Below are 26,306 nucleotides of genomic sequence, written 5' to 3' on the forward strand. Positions count from 1 at the left end.
TGTACATTCATTCAAATTTCAAATTTAAATGAAAAAGTCATTTTGAAATTTAAACTCAATTGAAATGCAAAGTACAATGGGAACTTGTGATTTCTTTTGAAAGTACAGATGATAAATTCCATTTATTACACAGAACTCTTTCTGGGAAATAGTGCCTGTGTTCTCTGCTAGGCAGCTCTACCATCTCATCATTGCTCTGTTGGAAATCATTGTTACCTCAGCTTTCCCTGCTTGCAGCTTCATCGAAAGAAGGGAATCCTCTCATTTTCCAAATTGTTTCCATCTTTTCTAAATGTCAATTAATTTTCCCTAGAGATTTCTTATACCTGCTTATTTAGAGCCCAACTTACTGAGTTATTCTTTAAATAGAAGTGTTTTCAGTGCTGTTAACAAACAGCTGGTGTGTTGCTGTGCTATCGTGTGTGGCTGCCAGCTCCACTCTGCCAGATCAAACAGCACAGAAACAAGTGAGGATTTCTTATATGCTCAGTTCTGGGAAATAGTATTACAAAAAGCATTGAGATAACTGTTCAAACTTTGGGTTTTTTTCCTCCCTTCTTCCAGCCTGAGAGAAAGGAGTAGGATGAGATTGGCTCTACTAAATGGGACTGGCACCCAGAGCACTGTGAGGAGAATTTGCAGGCTCGCGGCCAGTGTGGAAGAATAGAAGTTTATAGCAAAGATAAATACTTCCTAGGGAACACTGAGCGTGTGGAATGCAAAATGATGAAAGATGTCTGTGGCTTCAAAACAGGGAAAACAAAATTTTTGCAACAAAGATGGGGTGGTGTTTTTTGTTTATTTGGGGTCTTTTAAACTTTCTGTTTGTTTTAATGTGTTTTCAGTATCCTGTTACATTTTTTTATTGCCGTTTTTATTAACTGAAAACAAACTTAGTCACCGCTGGAAATAGAAGGGAATTTTAACTTAAATTATTTTTCATGCAGGCAAAAGATCATGCAAAAATGGGAATAAAAGAAGTGAAAAACCGCTTGAAGCAAAAGGTACTTGAAGTTCTTATTCAAAATGTATAAGCACCACGTCTGAAATCCTTAGCCACTGAAAGCATGATGTGATCAATAGGAAGCTGTTTGATACAGTGCTGTTAGCACACTTCAAAATGCATTACCAGCTGTCCTGGATTTTCACACTTATAAATATTCACAGACAAAAAAAATTGTCTTCAAATACATGAAAGCTCTGACTTAAACCCACAAAAGCCAGAAAATGGAGTGTTCTGCTTGGAGTGGTCCTGCTCCTGTCCTTTGTGCAGGGGCGCTGTGTGAGGGGACTGCATGTGGATTGGGGATACTTCCCTACAGTTCTGGCAGTGAACTTTTTGCAAATGGCAATTTGTTGTTATTTTTGCAGTAATCAGTCAGGAAAAATAGCCATTGGGAAGGGGTTTTCTGCATTTCTTGAATGTCTGCTGCAAAGTTCAGACAGGAAGGAATTTATTAGAGTTTATGTCCATTGCCAATTGGAATTATTGGAGGAAAAAATACTCCAACTGTTTGTAGTTTCCCAAATCTGTGCGTGTGTGTTTGTAAACAGCACAATTCCAGCTGCTCCACTGTGTTCAAGGGATGTGTTATCCAATCCCAGCTGCTCCTTTTAAACCAGAGCTCCTGTCACACTGGCACACACCTCATGGGTACCTGGGCAACTGCCCTGGGTTAGTGCAGAGACTCCCTTTATTCTGTGCATCAGAGCTCTCGGAGAAAGGAGGAAGCCACGCAGCTGACCTGCTGAGAGAACTGAGCTTCTTATTCAGAAATTGTATTAAATTTGTTGCATAGGAGTTCGGGTGGGTTTTGTTTAATCTGTGCTCTCTCTGTAAATTTCTTCTCTAAATTTCTAGACCATCCTCTTAAGTTAGGGCTCCAAATGCTCGTGGGCAGACAGAAGTGCTCTCAGCCTGTCCCCAGGCTGTGAAGGGAGGATTTGCCTGTGTGCATTCCAGCTGCTGGTCCCTCTCTGAGCCCTCCAGACATTGCTGCAGAATCTCGGGGAAGATAAAGTGCCTTCAAATGCTTTTATGTTATTTATTACTCTACATTATATATGACTGCTGTAGGTATAATTTGAAAACAATAGAAACATGAAGCAGTTTTCTTGTACCTGGATTTCTTTATGTCATTGCCTGTGTTTCACCTCTGGACATAATGTTCTGCCTTTCTGTGTGTGTTCCTAAAGCAGTTGGAGCTGTGCAACATGAGCAGGTTTTTTCCTGCATTTTAAATGCAAAGAGAATTGTGTGCTGTTGTGTGACATTTGTATACCAGGCTGAGAAAAGCCTCATTCAGTCATTGCTGTGTTTTATTATTATTGTTGTCTTCCTGGTCTGTCAAGCAGCAAGCAACTCTTTAAAAAACACACATAACATTTACAACTAAATGGCCCAATTTTGTTTCACCTTCTTTATGTGGTGTATCTGTAAGTGAGATGTTTAAACATGATTGTTCAACATAAGCTTTCACAGGAACTTAAAAGATAGCTGTGAGTAGTTGACACACACTGCTCAACCTCTCCTTCCTGTATTATTCTGTCCTTTTCTATGTCCCATCCTCTTCTCCATGTGAAAGCAGGTAGGAAGGTAACTAAAATTAGGGATTCCTCTGTTAAAAGTGGTAAAAATAGCAAACATTGCTTTGGTTACCCTCATTTTTAATCTAAATGTCTGTGCTGCTTCATTATGGGTCTGTTATGCACAGGTCTATTAATGCATCCTCCCCAGTTTTTATGTAAGAGCATTGTATTATCCTGTTTCCTCACTAGCATGTGTGAGTATTAACTGTCTGACATTCTGGTATCATTAAATACTTACTTTTTGCCAAATTTGGGATGCTAGTCTTTCATCTTCTAAGAGTAACCTAAGGTTATTTTTGAACTGAACTTACTATCCACTGCATTTTAACATACTATTTTCCATTATTAATATAGAAAGTATGTAGGCCCCTGGTAAGGAAAAGTCAAATATAAACATCCTTTTTCCAGTTTTTGCTGCCAAATCCGAACAGCTACTGTACAAGATACAATTTAAAAATGCAATAAAGCTGGAGGTTCTGCTTCTTCCAACTCTGCATAGCAATGGTGACCTCTTAAATATAATCAAGAGCCCATTTTGCCCTTGGTCTGCTCCAGTCTTGGGTTTGAATTGCAAATGAGAAATGCAGGATTGACCTGTTGAGAGGTCACTGTGGTGTGTGTAAGGTCCTTCTTTAATATGGTAGTGGAGATTGAATGGTGCTCCATTTCCATCCCTTGTTCATTTGTGGTGCAGTATTTCAAAGCAACAGAAATAGTTTTCAGAGGATTCTTATGAGTGAGAGCAAATAATTGTTAATAGATACAGCCTAGTAGCTTTATTTTATATCTGATACGGTTCTTTTTTTTCTTTTCTTTTTCTCTTTTTTCTTTTTCATTTCCCTTTTTTTTTCTTTTTTGCAAAGGCTGCCTTTTTCCATCTCACCGACCGTGGTGGTCAAGTCCCTCCGTTAGTGGCTCATTTGAAGCTTAACTGCATAGAATTAGGAAGAGGGAGGAATATGGATGGTACCATCCTCAACTTTCAGTCAGGAGAATGGAACTTACTGAAAGCTCTGGCTAAGACAATTTATATAAATGGTTGGGCACTTGGCATTAATATATTCAACATTATTTTAGTTACTAGAGCCCCGTGTGGCTCTAGTTAATGCCTAGTATTCTAGAAACAACTAATTTAGAGCTTTATAACACAACCTGCACAACATTCAAGACACTCAGAATGTGTATTGCTCCTCTCTAGCCAGTGTTTGCAGTGCATTACAAAATAAGATCAGATTCCGTTGTTTTTTTAACTCCAATGTGTTTTCATTGAAGATAGAAAACAAACTTTTGTGAAGCAGATTTTGCTTTGATGAGTGAAGCTGTATTGATGATTTGTTTGCCTTTTGGGGATGTTGAAAAAATAGAGAGGAATCAAATAATTTAATTCTCATCTTTTATTAAGCAGTTTTAAAAAAATATATTGTGTTTTGATTGGAAGTCTGTGCACCGAACACAGTGGAAGTAGGCTTTAGGAACATGTAATCTTTTATATGCAATTATATCATCAGAGAAGTAGGGGCAATCTATAGCAATAAAAGCTCAAGGATTTGCAGTGATCGTTACACAGCTGAGGGGATTTTGCTTAATGGCTTAATCTCTCTCCATCTTTCATCTTCTCCCATTCCCCTCATGTCCAAACTTTTGTGTCCTTCTTGTGCCTCTTTGGGGATCTGCCTGGGAAGGTGCTTTTCTCTCCATTGCCTCCCAGCTGTGTTCTGCCTTGGTTGGAGGCACAGCCCCAGAGAGGCTCTGAAGGGCCAGGAGCAGCCCCTGCTCAGCACAGGCTGGGTGGCCCTGGGAGTGCTGCAGCTTTGGCAGCTCCAGGCACCTGCAGTGTGGCTCCACCCCACAGAAATATGTAAATAGGGTTTGTGTTTGGCTTCATTGCAAGGAACAGAGCTGCCATAGGCTGTGTGAGTCCCAGGCTGAGGAGATCCCTTGGGGGCTTGGTGCTGTCTGGAGCTGGAGTAGGAGTTTGACAGACACTTCGGTTTCTTGTCAATGTCTTGCTTTGGGGCTCTTTGTTACTAATTCGGAGGACTTTGTTGTACCTTTTCAAGACAAGGTGGCATTGTGCAGCTGAAGGGCGGGGGGAAGAAAAAGTTTTTCTCTCTAGTTTGACCTTAACAAGTTGTTAATTCCCCATGATCCTTATGCCCGTATTGGGGAACCACTGCTCTACCAGCTGGATCTAAAGAGGGGTCTCAGCTTCTCTGTGGAGCAGACAAAGCCCCTTAGAAAGTCCATCCATCTTTTTGTTTCATTTGACCTAAACACATTAGGTCAGTGTGTGTCCAAAGGAACCATTTCTAATTGGCCATCAGCTTACACGGCTCATTATTGTACCTGAGCGAGCCGGGGGCTCGCGGGGCCATGTCAGAGGTCAGGGAATCAAAGCCCTGCCGGTGGCAGCAGCCACCCTCAGGTCAGCCTTGCAGAGCTCCAGCCTCTGCAGCCTTCTCTCCATATTTACCCAGCATTATTTCCTTGGCATTGTTGCAGAGATGTAAGGTTTGGGGCCCACTGTGTTACAGACTGTTTCTCAACTCACTTTCAAACTCTTTGCTTCTTCTCTGATTCCTGGTGTCTGCAGGCCTTTGTCTTTTTCAAAACCTGTGTTCCACACCCTGCACTTGCCAAGTCCTCTAACCTGGGCTGGCTGGTCACTTCTCTTCTGGAGATGACAACTGAAGTCAAAGCAAACAAAAAGTGTTCTGCCAGGCAGCCCTTGGTGTTGTACCCTCTCCTGGAGGGACATTCAGTGCACACAGACTCCAAGATGAAATGCAGAGCTAACTAAGTTCTGAGTTCCATCTCTCCTTGCTGCTTCCACCAGTAATTGTTCTGCTATGGGTAATTCTGTGCAGTACGTTAATGGAATTACTGTGTTCATTTAGCTTTACAATAAGCAGAATGCCCTGTCCCTGTGCTTCTGTTGAGTTCATTTCTAAAATAGAAAACCTGAGCTATGGTTTTTTTCTCCACATGCACTTCCTGGCTTTTGCGTGTTCAAATCAGACATTTTGTTGAATGTCCTGTTTGTACCACTGGTACTGGGAGGAGAGAGGGGTTATGTACAAGCTCTGATGGATGAAGTGTTTTATTCTAATGATATTTTCTTTTCTGTACTTTGGTGTTTTTTCCCCCTAACATCCGAACTGTTAGTCAGCATTATCCTCTAGTGTCTCCTTTGTGCACCTTCCCCTCACTGAGGAGTGTTCCTGGCCATGCTTTTCACCTTCTCCTGCCCCACAGGATATTGCTGAGAACGGCTGCTCGGCAGTGCCAGAGGAGCCCCTGCCAAGGACAGCACCATCGCCACTGCCTGAGAAGAAGGACCCGAAATTAAGAGAGGACAGAAGACCAATCACAGTACATTTTGGTCAGGTAGGTCTTAGTGTAAGTTGTTCTCAATCATGTGACTCAGCAAGAATAGTTCAGAGAAAAGTCATGATATGCCAAATGCTTCATTATCTTCAATCACTGAACTGCGCTGTTTTAGTTTTATTTCTGTTCTATCTGTTTAAAGGGGATTCTAAAACCTGATTTTTCTGGGGTTGCAGATTCCTTTTGTTCAAACTATGATTTTGAGGAAAATAAACGATGAGTGAATGGGGGGAGCATAAATATTGTAGCAATTTTAGAAATTATTTTGCAGCTGTTTTAGCATGCAAGGTGCTACAGCTCTCAGGACTGAGGGTGTAGAATTTAAAACATCCACTGTTATCTAGCCAGATCATTAGTGTCAATATGGGATGTCCAACTATTAAAGCATTTGAACATTCTCTGAAAATTAAATGCGATGAACTAAGATGGAAAAATCAATTAATAGCTTGTTAGCGTGCTCTGTATTCAGTATTGACAGCTGAGCTGTTCACGTTAGTTACTCGTGTAATGTTTCTTTTGATATGTCTGCAAAACAGAGAGTTTGGGGGTGGGGTTTGAAGAGCTAGCTATTTAGAAAATGTTGTAGTTGCTGTGATTTTCGTGGGAAAACATCCAGTGTTTATTATCCATTTGCCAGTGTTCCCCTATTAAGTACAGGCTGATTCAAAAAATGACATAATTTGTGTTCACAGTTCTCTTTTCTTTTGCTGTACCTATTCTTTACACTGTTCTGACCAGAAAACAGGAGGGAATATTTGATTTCTTCTAAGGAAGCAAAGTGTAAATTCAAAGCAATTGTAAAACATTATAAAATGTGAAGCAAACCAGTTTTAGAGAAGCATCTATGAATAGAAACCAGTTGGTGTGGCTGCACTGACTGTTCAGGTATGAGATGGGGCTGCCTGAGATCTGATCAGTGCTCAGAGCAATGTTGTCTGCATCATTTCAGAATTAGATTTATTTTTTCAGTACTTTAACCAGCGTGCTAAAAGTAAGTTCTTGGAGACTTTTAAAAAATCGTTCTCTTCATTTAGGTATTTTCAGTAGAGACTTATTTTTTTGTTACTTTCAGTGCCACTACAGTTGAGAGGAATTGGGGCTACTGGAGGAATGCAGCCAGAAATCAGATAATATTACAATTTATTTTCAGTTTTTCCTTTCGATTTTTGTGAACGATGGATGGTTCAAACATGATGGTGGATTAATGAAATATATATTTGACTGGGAAGTACAAATTTAAATTCAAGAGGTTTTTTAACAGTCACTTTCAAATTTTTTAATGATCACTTTTCTGTGTTGAAAGAAACACGCATCAGCTTTCCTGACCCCTGGCTGTGGGGAGAGGCTTGCAGGCTAAATGCTTATTGCTGTCATCACATTACAAATGTTGGTTTCCGAAAACTCATCTGACTTAGCGGTTGTAGGGCTGTCTGACTCAGCCTTGGTCCTGGCACTGGTCTGCTCCTCCTGATAGCCCAATGCCAAAACAAAAATGAAATCATACCTTATTCAAAAGGAGAAGATGTTCAGGTTTATGAAATATAGATTAAGGCTTTGGGGAGGAAAAAAGCAGCAACATTTACTGTATAAATGGGAGATGGCTTCTAACCCGTGATTAAAGGCAGAGATTTTAATGTCACTTTTAACTCTGTCTAGAATACAGAAGGTGGGAACAATTAAAAAGGCACAAGAACTCTGAAATAAGGGCTGTTTGTGCATTCACAGCTCTTCCAAACTGAAGAGGATGAAAGAGGCTTTTTTCTCATTGTCAGGGGCTCTCTCGGAGTGCAGCATTGTGCGGCTGGCAGCGAGGTTTAAAATGCATGCATGCGCTGGGGTCAGGGCCCGGCTCGGGGCGGGCGGTGCAGGGAGCCCGGCCCAGCGCTGCAGCAGCGCTCCGCCGCCGCGCGGGCCTTTAATTGAGACGTGCTGTCAAAGTGACAAACACATTTGCATACAGTCTATTTATTTTCCTCGGAAAGGTCTGCAGTCTGCTGTTGGTTGAACATTCTTAATCAGCTCGCTGTAAGTGAGCCGGCAGCGAGCTGTCCTGCGCTGGTGCTTCTCTTCATTACATGACAGATTAGCTAAAGGGGGATGGGCTAGCAAGCCAGCAACAACCTTTAATTTTAACTCATTATCTCTCACCCTAGAGTGAGGGACTTGCTGGCTTTTCCAAACACGGTTGTGTATCTGCAGTTGTTCGGCTACAAAAAAATATCAGTAAAGTATCTTGAAATGCCTGTAGAAGCACAGCCCCTCAGCTGATGGCTCACCAAAATTTGGCAGTAATTGGCTGACTGGGGGAGATTCTGTATGTCCTGGCTCATCTTGGGAGTGGTGATCAGGCATCATTGGAGAGCCTTGTTTATTATGGAATTGTTTGAGTGATGCTTTCTGCAATACTGAGACATTGTGGGAAAGCTCCACTTGATGGTGAAAAGAAGGATTTTTAGCCAGATAGCTTGGGGCAGTGTAGTAAAGATCTAAATGGCGTGTTCTTAGTAAGACACGACCGTGGGAGGGTGGGACCACTGCTTTTCCTGGGTGGCACTTTGCATGCTTTACCCAGGGTGTACCTTTCTTATTGATCCCTGCATCAACCAAATACAGGAGCTATCGCCACGGGCTCTGGGACAGCACAACTGTACTCAACAAGTAGCAGGAGCAGTACAGGCAGCTTAGGGTTTAATGGGTGGGGAGAAGAGGGAACAGTTTTCAAGCCAAGGCCAAGATTCAAATGGGAGGTTTGTAGTACTGAGTAGTGCTCTAAGTTTGGGAGAAGAGTAAGGTTAATTAGTATGGAAGATCCAGTGCTACAGAGAGCATCTCTTGTGGTGCTTGATGGACTTGATGATCTTTCCAGACTTTTTCAACCTTAATGATTCTATGAATGTCCTATTCCTTGCTTTCTGCTGGTTTTGTTGTCTTAAAAGCTGACCAAAATATCCTTAAAGCATCGAACACCTGCTGCATATTCAGTTGCCAGAGCTGTCCTTGGAATCGTTCCCAGTGTGCCAGGCAGGGCAGCACTGGGAGCCCAGTAAGCCCTGACTGGGGCAGAGTGGGACACTAATGCAAGTGATCTGTGACTTGGGGGTTTGGGCTCTTGTTTCCATGCCCACACTTGTACCTTTTAGGTAGAACACATGTGTCTGTGTTGTCTTTGACCTGTTTGGAGAATAGACACTACACAGTGTCACGGTGACTGTTTTGAGCAGGTTCCTTGTCCAAGCAAGCAGCTGTTGGGGCTACCTTGGCAGGACCCACAGAGTACAGACAGGATTGGTACCCGTGCCCAGTCTTCCCACCAGTCTGGGAGAGCTGGTGTGAACACGCAGGATGAGCCCAAGGGCTTCAAAATCAAACCTACACTTAGGAACATTCCTCCTTAGGAGCTTTCCCACAGTCAGTAGCACCCCTGATTTAGTACAAATAAACCAGCAAATGATAAGCTGCCAGAAACATCACTTGTTGGGAAAGGGAATAATTTCATTAGAAGCGAGTGATCCTGGCAGTTCTGTACAGCTCTCTAATTGTGTCTATTATAATTAGAGTGTCATTTGTCAGCTTAGCTGGGTTTATGTTTTCTGTGGCTTGTTTTTATTTACCAGCAAATAGAATATTTAATTCCATTTATGCACCAAAAGGTGTAAAGCTTAAAAAAATACAAAAGATTCTTCCACATATATCTTTAGTAGAGAGGTTCAGTCATGTTCCACACTTGATGCAAACTACAGAGAATCAGTGCTCTGGGGACTAATGTAAATAGCTATGAGACAAATGGAAAATGCATTAATGTACTGAAGCAGCTTGTCTGACTATGGAAAGGCTTCTCTGGGCTCTCTCCCTGGCTTGTTCTGACTGCTGTTAAACTCTTGAGGCCACAGCATGGAAATTGCCATCTTATTTGCTGTTTTGAACCCTTTTGCTGTAAATGAACGTGTTCATTTTCCCTAGTCAGTCTGCACTTGGACACACAGAACAAACAACTCTGCTTTGCAGGGCAGCGCTCTTCTTCCAGGAGATTAAACGGCATTAAGAGGTCAGGGGGAAGATGGGGAGAACACCAGCCAGCTACATTCCAGGAATGCAGAACTGGATCACTGAGGCCAGAGGCAGCAGAGGAGGGATTATCTCCAGGGTAAAAGGGATGAAGCAGGGAAGGGAGGAAGGCTCCTTTGCCAGACCCTGTGACTCCCTTCACACCCAGGTGCATCAGAACAATAGCAGATTCCCCTGGATCACAGTAGGCATTGTGTGGCACTGAGGTAGAAACCAAAGGGGAAAGGGGAAAACAAGTTCATTTGCTAATATTCATGTAACTGTATGCTCTGGTTGCAGAGCCAGCCCTCCTCTGGCCACTCTGAGCTGCTTGGACAATAGCAGGACCTTCATTAAGAAAACGAGCCTCCCTTCCACTCTTCCCCACAGATGAGAAATGTGGGTTCTCATTTCCTTTCTCTGGAGCCACATGGGGTTTCCTCCCTCTCTCCATTTGATTCTTTATGGATTTAGCAAAAGTATAAGTTCTTTAAAATGATTTTGTCTTCAGAAAGCATATCTCTACCCTCATTCATTCTCACTCCTTTCTTTGCCTGTTCCTTTCAGGAAGGAATTCAGTGTTGCTCAGTACAAGTCCAAAGACTCACAAGAAAGACAAATGTCTTGGCCCAGAAGCACTTGTCCATCTAATATCTGCTTGAGACCACTCAAATGTCCCATCAGGTTCTCAGGGGACAGTGTTCTTAGTCAGAGTAGTAAAACCAATGTCAGTGGACAAGACAATGATGCATTGGATTGAAGTTGTGCTTTGTGGTGTGCAGGATTAGCAGAGATGGCAATCCATGTGCTGGGAGTTAGGGAATGCCTGCCCTGGCCATGTGTGCCAGTGTGGGACAAGTGTGAGCAGCACCTGCAGAGCGTGCCCAGGGCCTCCCAAGGAGCAGGCACAGCTGGCTTCTCTCCAGCCCCTGCAGCAGGGGGCCTGGTGCTGTGCCATGCAGGAGTTCATGCTTTGCAGTGAGACTGTGGCCCCAAACTGCATCCAGCACATGTATGTGTTCAGCCATGAAAAAGCACATTGCAGACTGTGGCTTTCAGTGTTTTCCAGCTGTCTGGGTTATTTGAAGCACTCCTTACACAGGGATGCTGGGAATGACTATGCTGCCCTGAGTACAGCGTGTCAGTGCTGCAGTGCCTGCATGTGTGAAGGGAGGGCTGGCAGAGCCGACCTCCCAGGCCTTGTGACAAGAGACAGCAGCTGTTACCTGTCTGCAGAGTCTCCTTGTTAGTCCTGTTCTGCTGAGGAACCCATAAATATCTCGTAGGGAGGGTCTTGGTCCATCACTGCTGGCATGTGGAAGGAGAGTTGTGCTTTATAAATAATACATACGTAGAAAATAAATATATCAGTACATGCAAGGCTACCCAAATCACCTGGATTGACAACTTGAGGAGAGCTCACAGTGTCTTATGGGTGACTTGCTTCTCTATCAATGTAGATCAGCATCCAGAGGCTTCTTATGTATTACTTATGAAGTTGATATGTGCAGTTAGGCCAGAACTGTCTGAAATGACCTCTGGGCCAGTGGATTAACCAGGAGATTAAAGAGAAAGAGTATGTGAAATGTATAATTCTTCTAAATGCTGACCCCACTGTGACTGTTTGTTTGGCGGGGCATTTTTTAGATTTGTCCTTCAGAGCTGGGCTGATGAATGCCACATAAAACAGTTGTGAGTGCCAGGCTGCAGATAGAGGGTCTGTGCCCTTCCATGGGTGTGTTGGAGAGAGTGTCCCCCCAGTTACGCAGCCTGGCTTGGTGAATGATGAAGGTGAGTGAAGCAGAGAGTCATTGCTGTTTATAGAATTCTTTAAATGAGAGACCATCTATTTTTTCCTTTTTTTTTTCTGTGCAAGTATTCCACTTGCTAGAGAGAAATAGCTGTTAAGAGATAATAAGGGATATGTCCATTTTCCAGCATTTTAAATCATGCAGGTTACATGATCTCTTTGATTTGAATTCCAGCATCAGGACCACAGAAAGCCAATATAAAGCTGGTAAAATGACCAGTTAAAAAGCACACACAGACCACTGTGGCTTTTTTCTTTAAATTTGATATTGTATTGCTGGATTTTCTAGTATTTTAAGTGAAAAATATATGTAGTTAGTTCCATGTTGACAATGTCCTTGAGGATTTGACAATGAGATTTTCCAGCAGTTGCTCTTCGTTAGAATCCTGGTGGTGTTTAATAAGGCAGCCAAACTGCTGGCACCTCGGGCTGCTGTTTGTTCTCCGAGGGCTCGGGGCTGCTGCAGTAAGCACATCGACCAGGGCTGATCATTACAAGGGCGTACGCCACCATGAATAAAAATGTCACACGTTCTCCCATCTCACAGTGCTACAAAATGTCAGTCCTGTCAAACAGACATTGCAAGTAGCACTGAGCAGTCAGTACAAATTGGGAAGCTGAATATTCCCCCAGCTTTCTGATATTCTTCATCTGAAGCAGAAGAAAAGCAGTTGTTAACCTATTAGCTGTGATTTTAAACTCTGCTGAGGTAGTAGATGGATAGGCTTTAACACATGGGGATATATTCCTGGGGTCTGGGATTTTTTGCAACATGTCTGTCCATCCATGTATGTTGAGGAATAGACAGAATGAAAACAAACCACAGCAAAATGAACCTCATTTTGGAAGAAGTCCTATGGAAAAGCGATCATCTCAGTGAGATTCTCTTTCAACCTCTTGCCAGTTTTACCTCTGTGAATAGCTGTACAAAAGCCCTCCTTGCTGGTTTGCTGTAATCCAGAAAGGGCCTGCTTTGATGAGTTAAGGGAGTTTTCCTTCATGGCCCTGTCATTATGCAGCAATGTTATGGAGAGCTGGGGTTTTATTCTCCTTCTGGACAAATGAAGTTGTGCTGCTTCAGGGTAAGGCCCACTGTGTGGTGCAGTCCATGGGATGTGTTCCTTCCTGGCTTAGTGTACCACGAGGAAGATGCCTGTGTTCACAGAGTTACCCATCTAGGACTGAGGAGTGGATATTGTCAGTGTAGGACTTCCTGTTACTGCTGGGTCCAGAAAAAAAGCTGGTGCAAAATATGAAGTGCAAAGTGGTGCCAAAATATCAAAGAAATAACAAGAAATTATACAAAGTCACCAGTGGTTGCCTGAGAGGACAAGGAGAACAGTTTTGTGTCACAGTGAGTATTTCAAAGAAATGGACTCAAAGTCCATTCTTTGTGTAGAAATTTCTTTGTTTTTTCTGATACCTTCTCAGATCAAAAAGCTGGTGTGTTTTTAGAGTAGTGAGCCATGATGAATGAACCCCCCTGCCCAAACAGTGGTGAGTGCTGGAGCAAATTGCCAAGGAAGGCCCAGCGAGGATCAGGGCTGGGAAAGCTCTGCAGGACCAGAGCAGAGCAGGTGGAAAAGGGATCAGCAGAACCCTGTCCTGCTCCTGCCTTGTGTAGTTAGTCTGCAGCATGATCCTTTGTTATCCAGGGCCTCACTACATGGGAGCAAAATGGAAACAATGTGTGTGAGGCTTCTTTGAACCAGAGTGACTCTAAACTGAATTAAATATTTTGTGTTCTGCAGGCACCTCTTTGCTGTAGGAAGAGGTCCACAGTGGTGTTCTCATGGTTTTGGGATTTTGGCTTTAGGCATTGCTGCATTTTTGCCAGACTTGTTCTACCTTCCCAATCTACAAATGTGGCTTGAAGAATGAGGCATCCCTTAAAACATGGAGATTATTTTTATCACAGGACCCAGCAGATTTCTACTGAAGTATTTCAGAGTGTAAATTAAAAATATATGCTGTAAAGCATACACTGTTCCTGTCATCCCAGTTTGTGAGCTATACATATGGGAGCATGTAAAAAGCAGAGTGTGCTGTGCAGGGATCTGGCTGGATAATAAAACAGCTGCCTCATGGATTCCGTCTGCTTTCTCTACTGAATCTTTTTAGGTACCAGACATTTTTCAGTGTTGTTATTTTTCTCCCTTTTTTTTTTTTTAATTGAATGTTCAGTTGAGTCCAGCATGTTCTCCCAAAGTCAGCTCTTCATGTCTCCTGCAGCCTGGTGTGTGTGTGCACAAGGCATCTCTCTGCCATGGCTGATTGACTTTAAAGTATTTTCAAGCCAGTCCTCAATTTCGGAAGGAAATAAGATATTCATCTAGAAGAACTTTGCTTTGGAAACTATTGGAAACACCCTCACTGCTAATTGAGAAACACTTCTTTCTCCACATACTAACAAACCAATTCTTATCTGGTGGTGTTTCCTTTAAGCATTTCCTTCAGGTTGCCCTTGTTGCTGCTCATGGACTAGCACCTCTGATTTACTCACAAGGCTCTGTTTTGAATACGACTTTAAAAAAACCTCAAAAGACATCTACAATTAGTTTGAGATAATATTCTGCTCACAAGCTGTTATGTCACAGACCAAAAATTATCCTTTTGTAATGTTTTCTCTGGTATAAAATCCTAAATAGCTGTATTGTGAAAGTTCCTTGGGTATATAATAGCTGTTTTATGAGATGTGGGATCTATAATTTTTAAATAATATTTTGATAGTGTAAAAGTGAATGTAAGATTTTTCTTGCTCCAGCATCTCATAGCTTAAGTCACTTGTCTGATAATTAGCAAAGCAGTGCCAGATCCACAGTCATAAAAATGGCTTTCTGCAAATTTTCTGTCTTGTTGCTTCAAAAGTATTTAGAACAAGATGATTAAGCGAATATCCAGAGGAAAAAGATATGCTGGTAAACAGCTATTGGTGAGAAAGTGCTAATTTAGACATTTCTCCCCTTCACAGAAAAAGCTATAGTACATATATTTAGGACCATACCTGGAATAGCAATTTAGCAGCTTTTAGCACTGCAGCCATGTGCTGGTTGGTGCCCATTCTTCCCTACAGCTCAGGTAATTAAGTTGATATTCCAGCACAGCTTCACCTGCTGACCTTTTAGAAACAATGTGTTTTGCTGCATTAACAAATTAACTTCAAATCAGTGGCTCTCCCAGCAAACACAGAGTTTGAACATTGCTGATCCCACTGCAGTTGAGGGGCAGGAGCAGCAGCACTGGCAGTGCAGTTCTGGCAAAGCCCCTGTTCCCTGGGGTGCCTCCCCTCCACCCTCGGCCTGGTCCTGCCCGTGCTCACAGCCCTGTCCCTGCTCCATGCAGAGAGCGCTGCTGGCCATGGCCACTTCTGTCTTACCCTGCTCTGAGATCTCCTGAGGCTCAGCAGGGCACTCTGTGCTGCAGCACGTACAAACCTCCAACTCCATTGCTGGGAGCGCTGCAGTGATAACAGAAATTGGAATTGGACTGTTGGCTTTGCCTGTGTTGCTACAAGCACTGAGGTCACAGTTCTGAGAGTTAACAAGATGCCTGGTTAGAAGTCCAAGAGACAAAAAAGTTTCTGCACCTTTAATCTTTTCCCAAAGCAGCATTTGTATGTGTCTTTATTGTGGAAATACATAGAACTATTTTTTGATCAGAGATGAAAGCTTAATCATATGTGATATTTAAATCTCAGCTGGAAAAAATAATCTAGTGACAGGATAAGGATATGAAAGAATTGGCTCCTGCAAAGGAGTAGTTTATTGTAATATAAATATGTAGAATATTTGTAGTGTGTTCATTTTCACTTACACAAACTAAGATAATATTTACACAAGTAGTTTTAGGTTCTAGGCCATCATGATACTTTAAGGCCTGATTTGTAATTGTTGGTCACTTAGGAGTAAAACCCAGGACAGGATCCAAGCATAAGCTCACCTTTAAGTGCATGAAAAGTTTAACTGAATTGGGTTTTTTTCCATACTCTTACATGTCTGGTTTGAGGCCTTCTCCATAAGTTTTCACAAGCACTAAAATCACTCAAGATTTTAGTGGAAGTGTTTTTGAGTATCCTGGTTTCCATTTGCATAAATGTGGCCTAGAGCACTTGGACCTCAAGGTCCAAGAATCCACCCTGAAGATCTTTGCTGTGTCAGTCCATTTTGGCTGTCTGGTGCTGTCCCTGCTGCCTGTGGTGTGGCAGGAGCTGAGTCCAGCCTGGCATGGGTACCTGTGCTGCTGGGGCACATCACAGGCCATGGGGTTTGTCACTGCTTTGGAAAAGCAAAGGAAGAAAAATGGCATTTTGTGAGGTGAGTATGAAGGTAAATCACGTGCTGTCACATGCTCATGCTGCTTTTGCCAAGACATCAGAGGTGTTTCCATGCAGGTGACTTTAATTTAGTCTCCACTTTGCTGCAGCAGCACAGACTCCGCCCGCCGCGGCCGCCGCCCCCAAAGATCCAGCGCTCCTCCAGGCCCGTGAGTAGCTGGGGATTGTTTCACTGCCGCAGCTTAACACTGCCTGAGTTACGCTCCTTGTAGCACTACTAAACCCTGGTAGTTTGGATTGTCAAGCTCTGCACAGAAGCCATGTGTGAATTATGCTCCTAAACTGCCTTCTCTCTGCTGCGGCACAGCCCTGGGACCCGCGGTTGTTCTGCTTTTCTCTGGCGAGCCCTGCAGCTCTGGGCAGCTCTGCAGGTAACTGGGGCTGCTCTGGCCACCTCTGGTTTGACTTTTGCCGTGGTTTCTTACACACAAAGCCCTGCTAGACTGGCTGGTGGAAGTTTTTAGCCAGTGAGCTTTTGAAGACTTGCACTGAACTCAAATCTGAAAGGAAGCAGAAGTCTGAAGACATAATATTTACTCTCTGCAAGTTATGCTTTTAATTAATTTGGGATGCCTAATTCTTCTCCATGTATGAATAGACTTGAAGAAAGCGAGGTCGATCTTTGGCAGTGGAACACTGGGGCCATGTTACGGCTGACATACACTGGGTAATTCCATGGTGTATAAGAAGGCCCAGCAGGTTGGCCAGAGAAAGGGACTCCTCCATGGAAGAACTGCACAGAAATTACTGACAGTGCAGTGCCTGTATGTGTTAGGTAGGGATACCTTATCTCAGCAGTTTTCCCCCCAAAACACTCACTGTAGGACAGTTTCTACCTATGGACTGTGCAGGATGGCATTAAATCTTGACACCCTGCTGGGTCTGCACCCTGCACCAGATGTTTATTTTTTTTTTAAAGCAAAGGCAAGAAGTATCAATGTAGGAGGAGTGTTGGTTTTTGGCACAGCATTGGAAGATATTTATGTATATTCAGGATTATATTCAGCTATATGAACATGGTTCCTCCCCAGATCATCTTACTTCTTGCTTCCTTATCCATACACATACATGCATAAGAAAGAGAGAGATGCAAGTTTTCAAATCTGATCTTGCTAAAACTTGTTAAAATGTGTTTTGGATGAGCAGGTAACTGGTTAACAAGTGCAACTGGGTGTGTGTTTTAACTTTTGATCTCTGGTGCATGTTCCTGTGTGACATTTCAGTGGCATGTGTTTCTCCTACGTCTTTTTAACTCTGGGTGTTTAGCTTAATAGAGTAATTTTTACGGATTTTTTTCCCCTGAAAATTTCTATTTTCTGTGTTTAAAAAATAGCATTGACTATGATTATGTGTGTTCTCTTAAATACAGTGGGCATGGGAGACCCTCCCAGATGTGTTTCACTAGGATCAGACTTTCCATGTACTGTGGGCTTCCTGTAGTGTTCCCATGCCCTCGTGTTCCGCATTTGGCAGGTGTAAGGGGGCATGTTGTGATTCCTCTGTACCAAAGTTGCTGAACTGTATTGTTCAAATGAAGTCATTTATTATGTGGAGATCTTGTTAAGACTATTTAATCTCCCAGCTGTAGGGTATTAATAGTCCTCACTGTAACATGGTTGGTTCAACTATCTTTGCTCCCAATGTGATTGATAAAAGGTTGGAAATGTAGTAATGAAAGCTCCTGTTGCATTCCTCTGGCTGTGTCAGTAAGTGGAACAGAAAGGCTTCATTCATCAAGGGGAAATTCAAGATAAATGTAAATTATTATAATCAATCCCAAAAATATGCTTGTATCAAATATACATAAATTTGTTGTTGTTCAGAACTGTTATTTGGCTTTTGGTAGTTCCAACACATTTCTGTATATGTAAATAATACTTTTTGCAGGCTGTTTTTTCCCTCTCGGGCTTGGCGGCTCCTACAGAGGTGGGTATCAGCAAGTGATTTATCCTGGCCTTGTACACAAGCACTAAAGGGGGTGACCAGATCCCTCTGCTCTTCCAGCCAGGGCCACATTATACCAAAATTCCTGAGAAATACTTTGTGCTGTAAGGAGGAATACATGGACACTAGTGCTTGCAATATGAGTAATTGCTGATAATAAAGCCAAAAACACAGACCAAAGAAAGGTTAAGGAAGCAGAACAGAGATGTTCTTTGCATTCTGCTGCTTTGGAAATAAGTGGTGCTGGTATTATGAAAGAGAGAGGGTTGTTGCTTCTAATTAATGGAGGTCTGTTTGGATTAATAGTGGTTGTTTGGAAACGTTATTCAATTAGAAAAAGTTAAAATATAATAATTATGCATTAAGTTGGTGGGGACAGTAATAAGCACATTCAACCCTTCTGTCCTGGAAGTTTACCTTTTTTCTTTTGGCTGTGTGCTCACGTAATTGGATTTCTTTGATATTTTGCATTTGATAAACATTTAACCTTGCCACTGTAGCTATGTGAGACTCAAAATCCAGCAAGGAATTGCCTTGATTCCTGGCTTTTCCCTGCAGTTCCCCAGGAACAATGCTCTAAATCCCGCTCAGCTTTGTCACCTTGCAGCGCACTGGGCTGGGGGCCCCTGGAACCACCCCAAACTCTCACCTCTGTCCCTCCCCGGCAGCACACCCAGCCGAAAGGTGAAAGTGTTCCCAGCATGCTGACAGGCCAGCTTTACACATCAGCTCCCAGCTCCCATTTAATTAAGCAGCTTTGCTTTCTTCCTCTCTTTCCCTCTCTCCTTCGCGCTCTCCTCTCCCGTTCCTCCTGGCTGTCGCCCCCCTCTCCCTCTCTCCTCTCTGCGCTCTCTCCGTGTTTTATCAGCCCTAATGAAGCAGTATTCTTCATCGATCCTGCTGATTGCCAGCCCATTCCTTTTGTTTGTTGGCACTGAGCCATTCTGCTGCGCTCTGACAGCTCAGCTCCTCTAATTAGCTCTGTTGTTCTTTTCCCCATGTTTCACCACATTGCAAGTTCAGTTGAAGTTGCCACAAACTTAATCCTTCCATTCCTGCCATAAATTCACATTCTTAAGCTGTCTTTATTGTAGAGAGGAGCAGCCTTGTGTGGGGATGGATCTCCAAGACCTTAACATCTGACCTTTTCATAAGCCCTTTTTCCTAAGAAATAGTGGTAATACAACTCTGGATTTCTTCATCATATCTGCCGTGCACCATTTCCTTTGAAATGAAAATTCAATGCAATAATGCTGCTGCTGTTTTCTGCATACTGCCTGTAGGGCAGAAGCACTACACGCAATTTGGTGGCTTTCTCCTGGCAGGAGAATTTTTGAGGGTTTTGTAACTTGGAAGAAAAATAAAAAAAACCAAAACCAAAACAAACCTGGAAAGTCCTGCTCCCCCAACAAATATTTTTTTAAAACTTACGTAGTCCCTCCAGAGCACTCAGGCTGTAGGCCATGAACATCTCCTTTCTCTTGGGCCTCTTAAGGGAGCACAGGCTCTGGAAGGTCAGGAGCTGAATTGTATTCCCAGCTTTATTTGGGTGTTTGGGCATTTCTGGTGAGATAAGCATTGAGCTGAGCCAACAGATCCGACTCTTTTTCAGGTAGAGTTGTACTTTCTTAACAAAACACGTGAAGCTGGTGTGTACAAGTCTGCCCTGATGCTGCAAATTCCCTCATTTGACTCACAGGGATAAGTTCAGCGCAGAATTCCTCAGCAGTGTAAGCTGGCACATACACAAACTTTGAGCTTATTCCTTTCCTTGAAATAAGGTTTGTTTCCTTGTGGAGATCCTGGTCAGAAATCAAGCTGAATTTCCATACATTAGAAGGTGATGGATATGTATGTGAGACTGGATTGGCAGCAGCATCATCTTCCACAGAAAAGCTTTGGATTTTACTTACAACAGAAGTCTGACTTAATACCAAGAGTGCTAATGACAATATGGCTGGTGAGGGTTTGTGTTCAGCTGCTGGAAGGAAGCAAATTTTTAGTGAAGAATGAGCTGAGTTTTTCATGTTAAAACATTTATCCTAAGTACACATCTTCCCTGACACCCTTGCACAGAAGTCCTCACCTGAGAGCTTGGGTTCCTGGGAGCAAGTGGCCAGAAGGGTCATGGTGTCAGAGCTGAGCCCTGCTGCCAGTGCAATGCCCAGGGCACATGGACATTCCCAGCTTTTCTCTCACCACTGGCTGCTCAGGGGGTAGCTCACTCTTAGGGAATCTTTTCTCTGAAATTCAGCCTGCACCAAACAGGACAGGGCAAACAGCAAACAGTGACAAGCCTATATGTTCGGTTTGCAAGTCCTGGGGCCGCGTGGTTTATATTCATCCTTTAGATCCATTGATGTATCCACACTTATGTGTAACATTGTTGGCACCAAAGACAAAGGCCCAGTGGAAGATCCCTGTAGGATACTGGTGGTTCTCCATGTGTTGTCTGTGTCTGCTGTTGGATCAGGGGCAGTGTTTGATGAGATGTCTCTGTGCATGTCACAGGTTCGCCCCCCAAGACCTCATGTGGTTAAGAGGCCCAAAAGCAACATTGGTGTGGAGGGCCGGAGGACCTCAGTTCCCAGCCCAGAACAGTAAGTACTGTGCTGCTCTGCTTCTCTCTGCTTGCATCAAACAGTGTGTTTAGAACTGGGACTCACCAAAGGAGACATTAAAAATACTACAGATCAAAGTTAGATTTTAACTAAGAACAAAACTGATTTTTAAAAAAAAATTTTTGGAACATTGTAGAGGAAGTGTGCAAAATCAAGTAACCAAAGTTTGCTTATGGAAACGTTGTGGTTTGCCAAGTTATGCGCACTCTGATCAGCCTCTTCAGTGAAAGTTTTCAGGTTTTGGAGGTTTGTTAATTTCTTTGTTGTTTTGGTTTGCACTTTTCTTTCAAGGAAGTTGTCAGTTCCAACCCTGCAGCTGCAGTGTTCTTGCCAGGCTGTAGCTGGAGGATGCAGAACTGTTTGTTTGACAGTGATGGCAGAAGGGGCTGTGTCTGACTAGAGTACATTAACAGGACCATGATATCTGAGTGAGCTCTGTGGTGAGGGTTTGTAGGGCTTCACTTTGCACAGTACCAGCAAATTTATCCCCCCTTTAGCTGTGCCAGTGAAGGGGGAATGTTCCAGATCATCTGTGCTGCCCCAGCCCACTGCTCCTGGACAAAAGGTGTTGGTTTCCAGTGTCTCACTAGTGCATACCAGTACAGGCATGTTCTGTTGCCTCAGGGAGGCTTTTTCAGGCACTTTCACTAATGTCACTGATCCTTTGCAGAGATGACAAGGGGTGTGTGTTGCAGATTCCTGAGAGTCCCTGAGTGGAGGTAGCAGTGGGCCCTCAGGGGTGACCCTCACCAGGGAATGGATGTTCTGAGCTGTGGATGTTCTAAACTGTGGGTATTCTGAGCTGTGGATGCTCTGAACTTGTCAGCACAGCCCAAACATACTGGAGGAGCGTCAATGCATGGATAGCTCTTTCCAGCTACGCCAGGGTAGGGGCATACTCTGTCTTTGGCCTGAACTGAGCGGTGATTTCTCCCTTGCACGGGAGTATTTGTCCATTTTACAGTGGAATTTGGTTGCCCTCTTGTGGAGCAGATGCAGCTCCTGCAATGAGACATGCTGGCCCTGCACAGAGGTTGTGGGGATTTTTAAACTAAAAGTATTTTTTTAATATTTAATCTGATGACTTGCTGCATTTAGGTGGAGGATAATTGAATCAATTTAACATTTATGTGTGTTCCTATGGAGGATTCTGCATGTTTGCGTTCAAAAGCTGTTGACATCCCAATGTTGCTCTCTGCTAACGTGTATCTTCAATTCCTGCCACTATCAGACAGCAGGAATGGTAAACATTGTACCAATGCTGGAAATTTATTGTATTTTAATTATTTTATTAGGGACAAGTTTATTGCTGCTAGTTTTAGTAAGTCTTTACAGCTCAGCTTTCACAAAATACAGAATTTTCATGATGTTTACCACAAACATTCTTTTTTCTGTTTTCATTTCAGAACACTGTGCTGAAATGGAAACAAGAGAGGTGTCGTCTCTTTAAAAAATTTACACTCTGTTCTCTCTCTTGGGTAACACTAGAAACAGTGAAAACACCAAAAAATACATTTTCCCTTGTTTTACCTGGTAGCATGGAAGGTTAGGAAATTTATGCCTTTAGTTACATGAGTTAATTCTTTTTATGTGTGTAAAAGAAATGCATTGTTTTGGGGATGTCTGTACTCATTTTTGAATCAGTCTTCAGTTAAAGCTCAGGAGCTGCAAAGAGCACCCAAGGCCATGGCTCAGGTCTCTTGTTAAACCAGTGTGTTTGCCAGAGCAGGGGCAGCAGCCCATGCTGGGGCAGCTCACGGTGGCCCTGCAGCAGCCCGGGGGCTGGCAGAGGAGCTCTGCATGCAGCGCGATTTGGGATGAGCTGGGTGGGGCAGTGTGGAGTGGGACAGGCCCGAAGGCACAGCACTCAGGGCTGGTGAAGGGTTTCCATGGGCAGGAGCTCTGACAGCGAGTGTGCAGGGAGGAATCCCTGCAGGAAGGAATTCCAGCATGGGTCTGTGCTGTGGTCACAGGTGGCAGGTAATGCCCTCAGTCGCCAGCCTCCTCTCTCACAGCGGCAAGAAAAAGCCTGTGCATCCAAATCCCTCATTCTCTGCATTTTACTGGCTAAGAGGGACAAACTCTTTAATTCCCTAGAGCTCTTGTGTAACTGTTATTTAAAAAACAATGTCAATAAAAAATAATTCTTCCTCAAATCTGCGGAGCCCTTTTTAGGAGAATAATGACAAGTCCATACGCTCCTCTGTACCATAATCTCAATATTCAGGAAAAAGCAATACCACAATAAAATAAACAAAACTAATTTTCTTATAACCAGAACATCCTTTAAAATTATTACAGAATTCTCCTTACTAATTCCCATATCCTGCACTCCCATTTTCTATATTTTTTTTTCTATCTCAAGTACATTTAGGTGTCAATTAAATTTGAAATATCTACATTTGTCAGCATTTCATTTTTGGCCAGTGTGATGTGCTGCTGATTTGTCCATGCATCCTGACAGATGAAAAAAGCTCCCGAGATGCAGATCTTCCTCATTAAAACGGAGCCCCCGCTCCGTGCTGCAGCCGGCACCGTGGAGCGCGTCCCGTCCGCGCGGCGCCGGGGCTGACCCGGGATTTACCGAGCGGCTGCAGCGCTGGCAGCCCCGGGGGCCGCAGTGGCCCCACCTTGTTCCCCTGGACACCTGTTAAAGAAGGAGAGGGGAAAGAAAGCAAGGCACTGGTTTTAACTGGAATAATGCAGACTGTGATTTACCACCACTGGCCGCAGCCACTGCCACCTGTTAGAGACTTTTTATTAATTAGCTCTGACCTGACTGTGATGAGTAAACATTCATTGGCAGTGGCAGCTTGGGCCCTCTTGGGCTGTTGGTTGCAGCATCCAAATTCTCTTTTCCTGCCCTAATCTTTAAGAACTGATTAATGCTGAGGAAAGGAGCATATACACCTTACTTGGCAAACTGCATTTCATACCAATCCTTGGACAGCTTAGGTTTTAATCTAGAGTGAAGCAGTTTCAAATGTGAAAAATAGATACAAGTAGGAACTGGTGCCCTGGAGTCAGCTCCTCTTGTGCATCAGACTAAATGTCTGTAAAGCAGAGAGGGAGATCTGATGTTTATCAGAGCTCAGAGAGCTTGAGGAGCAGAGCTGTGTGAAGAACAGAGAGGTGCCCAGCTCTGTAGGGAACATGGTGGGGAAAGGGGGTTTCTGTATTGTCCTCTGCACTGTGGGCTGGCTGCAGTCCCTCCCCTTGGGCACCTCACAGTGCCCTGCCCTTGGCACAGGGTTGTGTTCTGTGCCTGGGCAGCAGAGCTCAGTTCCCTGCCAAGCTCTGCTGTGCAGTCAGTCGGGCTCAGGATGATCTGGGTCTCTGGAGCCCCTGGTTTCTGTCCTCAGGAGCTGTCACTGTGACTCGATAACTTCCTTTTCTCTTCCTGTTCCCCAGCCTCGTAAAGCCCATGCGACACTATACAGTCTTCCTCTCTGAGGACTCCTCTGATGATGAATTTCAGCAGGAAGAGGATCCTGTCTCTGGCTTCTCTGAAAACTTTTTCTTCTCTGCTCCTTTCGAATGGTCTATCCTTTACTCTTTTGCTGTGTCCATGCAGTTTCCAGCAGGGGGGTTTGCATTGCTCAGGGCACCTGCTTCTGTATTGGGATTTTGGAAATGCTCCTGGGGTCTCTGTACTGTGCTTGATGAATGACCAAGATTTCTCCTGCTTGTTTGTCTTGATGTTGAGCAGCATGAAAAAGCATCCTCCTGCATGAAACACTGCAGCACCACACAGCTTATGGGCTTCCATTGACTCGAGCTCTGTGGGATGTCACCCTTCCATTTGTCCTTTGTTCCAACATGCTGCTTGTCCTGTCCAAACCTTTCACCATTCATTCTTGTGTGGTGTTACTGTGCTTTTGGGTTGTCCTGTGAGCCTTGTTCCAGTGCAGTTACCAAACTTTTCCAGTGTCACCTGTTTGATCCCAGCCTGTGTGGTCTGTCAGGTATCACATCCTTGCAGGTGTCCTCTGAGGGCATTGAGTATAATCTGACAATTATACAAGAAGCAGGAAGTTTGTTCAGTCTATTTGTGTCCAGCTTTTGGATTTGTAACTTGTACCTTCCCAAGGCTCTGTAACTCTGTCTTGAAAGACTGTGTAGAGCAGCTGTGCCAGAACTGCTCATTGATGCTGTGGCTGGAGGGTTCTGCCCCTGCCCACGGTGCCTGTGTCAGGGGAAGGAGCATGGCCTGCCCAGGGTGCCCGTGTGAGGTGAGGGGAGCCCTGCCAGCTGTGGGTTCAGCTGCCCTAATCCCTCTTGCTGCCTATTGAATATCCCAATCCCAGCAGGCAGCTCTGAGCTGAGCCCTCACTGAATGTCAGCAGAGGATTTGTTATTTCCTAACCTCGCCTGCTTGAGGATTTCTAGAGGATGAAAGGTAGATAAATTGCATGGAGTTGCACTCATTCCTTTAACAGTGCAGCCACTGATTTGAGCAGAACCTGTAGGAAGAGGGGCCAGGGTACTGTGAGCTGCTGCTTCAGAAATGCATATGTTGCAGCAGGCAGTTCAGGACTGGGAGATGGACGATGCCAGTCCCAGCTGAGCAGCTGAAACCTGGCAGCCCCAGCTGGGTCAGAGCAGGCTGGAGAAGGAGGCTGCCAGTGGGACAGAGAGGTCTGCAGCTGCTAAAATCCACTGTGTGCTGCAGACACAGGTTCAGAGGCTGACAGGGAAGAGATCTGACTGCAGGCAGGTGGGATGGGGAGGATCAGTAGGAAAGGGCCAGAAAATGTTTCCACACTCCTGTTTGGAGTGGAGGAGACCAGTTTTGTTTTCAGATATCCCTTGGGGGCTTGCAGGGTGATCCAGAGTGATGTGAGACTGCCCTGAGGCTGTGTGCTGTCACTGTCTGCCCTGTACCTGCAGTGTCCCTGTCCTGCTGCAGGCTCAGTGCCTGCTCTGTGTGTGCTGGGGAGGGAAGCAGGCTGGGCTCTCTGAATTTGCATGATATAGATGTATTATGATAAAATATGGAAAGGGGAGAAGGGTTCTTCCATAGGATGTGTTTTTGCAGGTCTCACAAATATTTTCTTTTAATTGAAAGCTTGTTTAAATGCCACAGTACAACTGGCTGCCAGTCAAGTGCCAATCCCCACAGCCATGTGTGGCACTTGTTATTAATTGGATGCACATTGTGCTGCTGTTCTCTGTACACACACCAAAATGCAAATGTGCTGGTTCCATTTTTTGCTGAGGTATGTGCAAGAGAAGCATCCTGCTAACTCAGCCTTGGCTGGTAATGTAAAGGAGGTGTCTCCATAATGGATTGTAGTGTTTCTTGATAAGATGACACCAATGAAATCATTGGAACCTGCACAGTGCTCCCAATTATTGCAGGAAAACACTGAGTTATGTTGTGTGCTGAGTTAGCTCGAAACCCAAGGATGCAAACACAGGGTGCAGAGGCCGTGCCCAGCCCGAGGGGAGCACAGACAGTGAGCATGGGGAGCTGGTATCCCACTGGTCTGAGAACTCCCTCCTCAGCCTGGCTGTGCCTGCATGACCACAGCTTCCCTCTGAGCACCTCCCACTCGGCTCTTGCCCTTTCGAGCAC

General features: G+C 44.0%; 1 protein-coding gene across 6 annotated transcripts in view; it reads left to right on the forward strand.

The window, feature by feature from the left end:
• DENND1A (DENN domain containing 1A) overlaps positions 1-26,306 on the forward strand; it is a 147,651-nt gene that overhangs the window by 117,231 nt on the left and 4,114 nt on the right. The window contains exons 18-24 of one of the 6 annotated variants that reach the window (XM_030961780.1): positions 948-1,004; positions 5,845-5,976; positions 12,149-12,222; positions 14,561-14,567; positions 16,253-16,312; positions 20,619-20,707; positions 24,140-24,268. In XM_030961780.1, coding sequence (XP_030817640.1) covers positions 948-1,004; positions 5,845-5,976; positions 12,149-12,222; positions 14,561-14,567; positions 16,253-16,312; positions 20,619-20,707; positions 24,140-24,268 — 548 coding nt within the window. Of the gene's footprint in view, positions 1-947; positions 1,005-5,844; positions 5,977-12,148; positions 12,223-14,560; positions 14,568-16,252; positions 16,313-20,618; positions 20,712-24,139; positions 24,269-26,306 lie in introns of those variants that run through there. The other 5 variants (XM_030961781.1, XM_030961775.1, XM_030961776.1 and 2 more) reach the window with 5 other exon arrangements.

The sequence above is a fragment of the Camarhynchus parvulus genome, chromosome 17 (assembly GCF_901933205.1).
Source record: "Camarhynchus parvulus chromosome 17, STF_HiC, whole genome shotgun sequence".
NCBI lineage: Eukaryota > Metazoa > Chordata > Aves > Passeriformes > Thraupidae > Camarhynchus > Camarhynchus parvulus.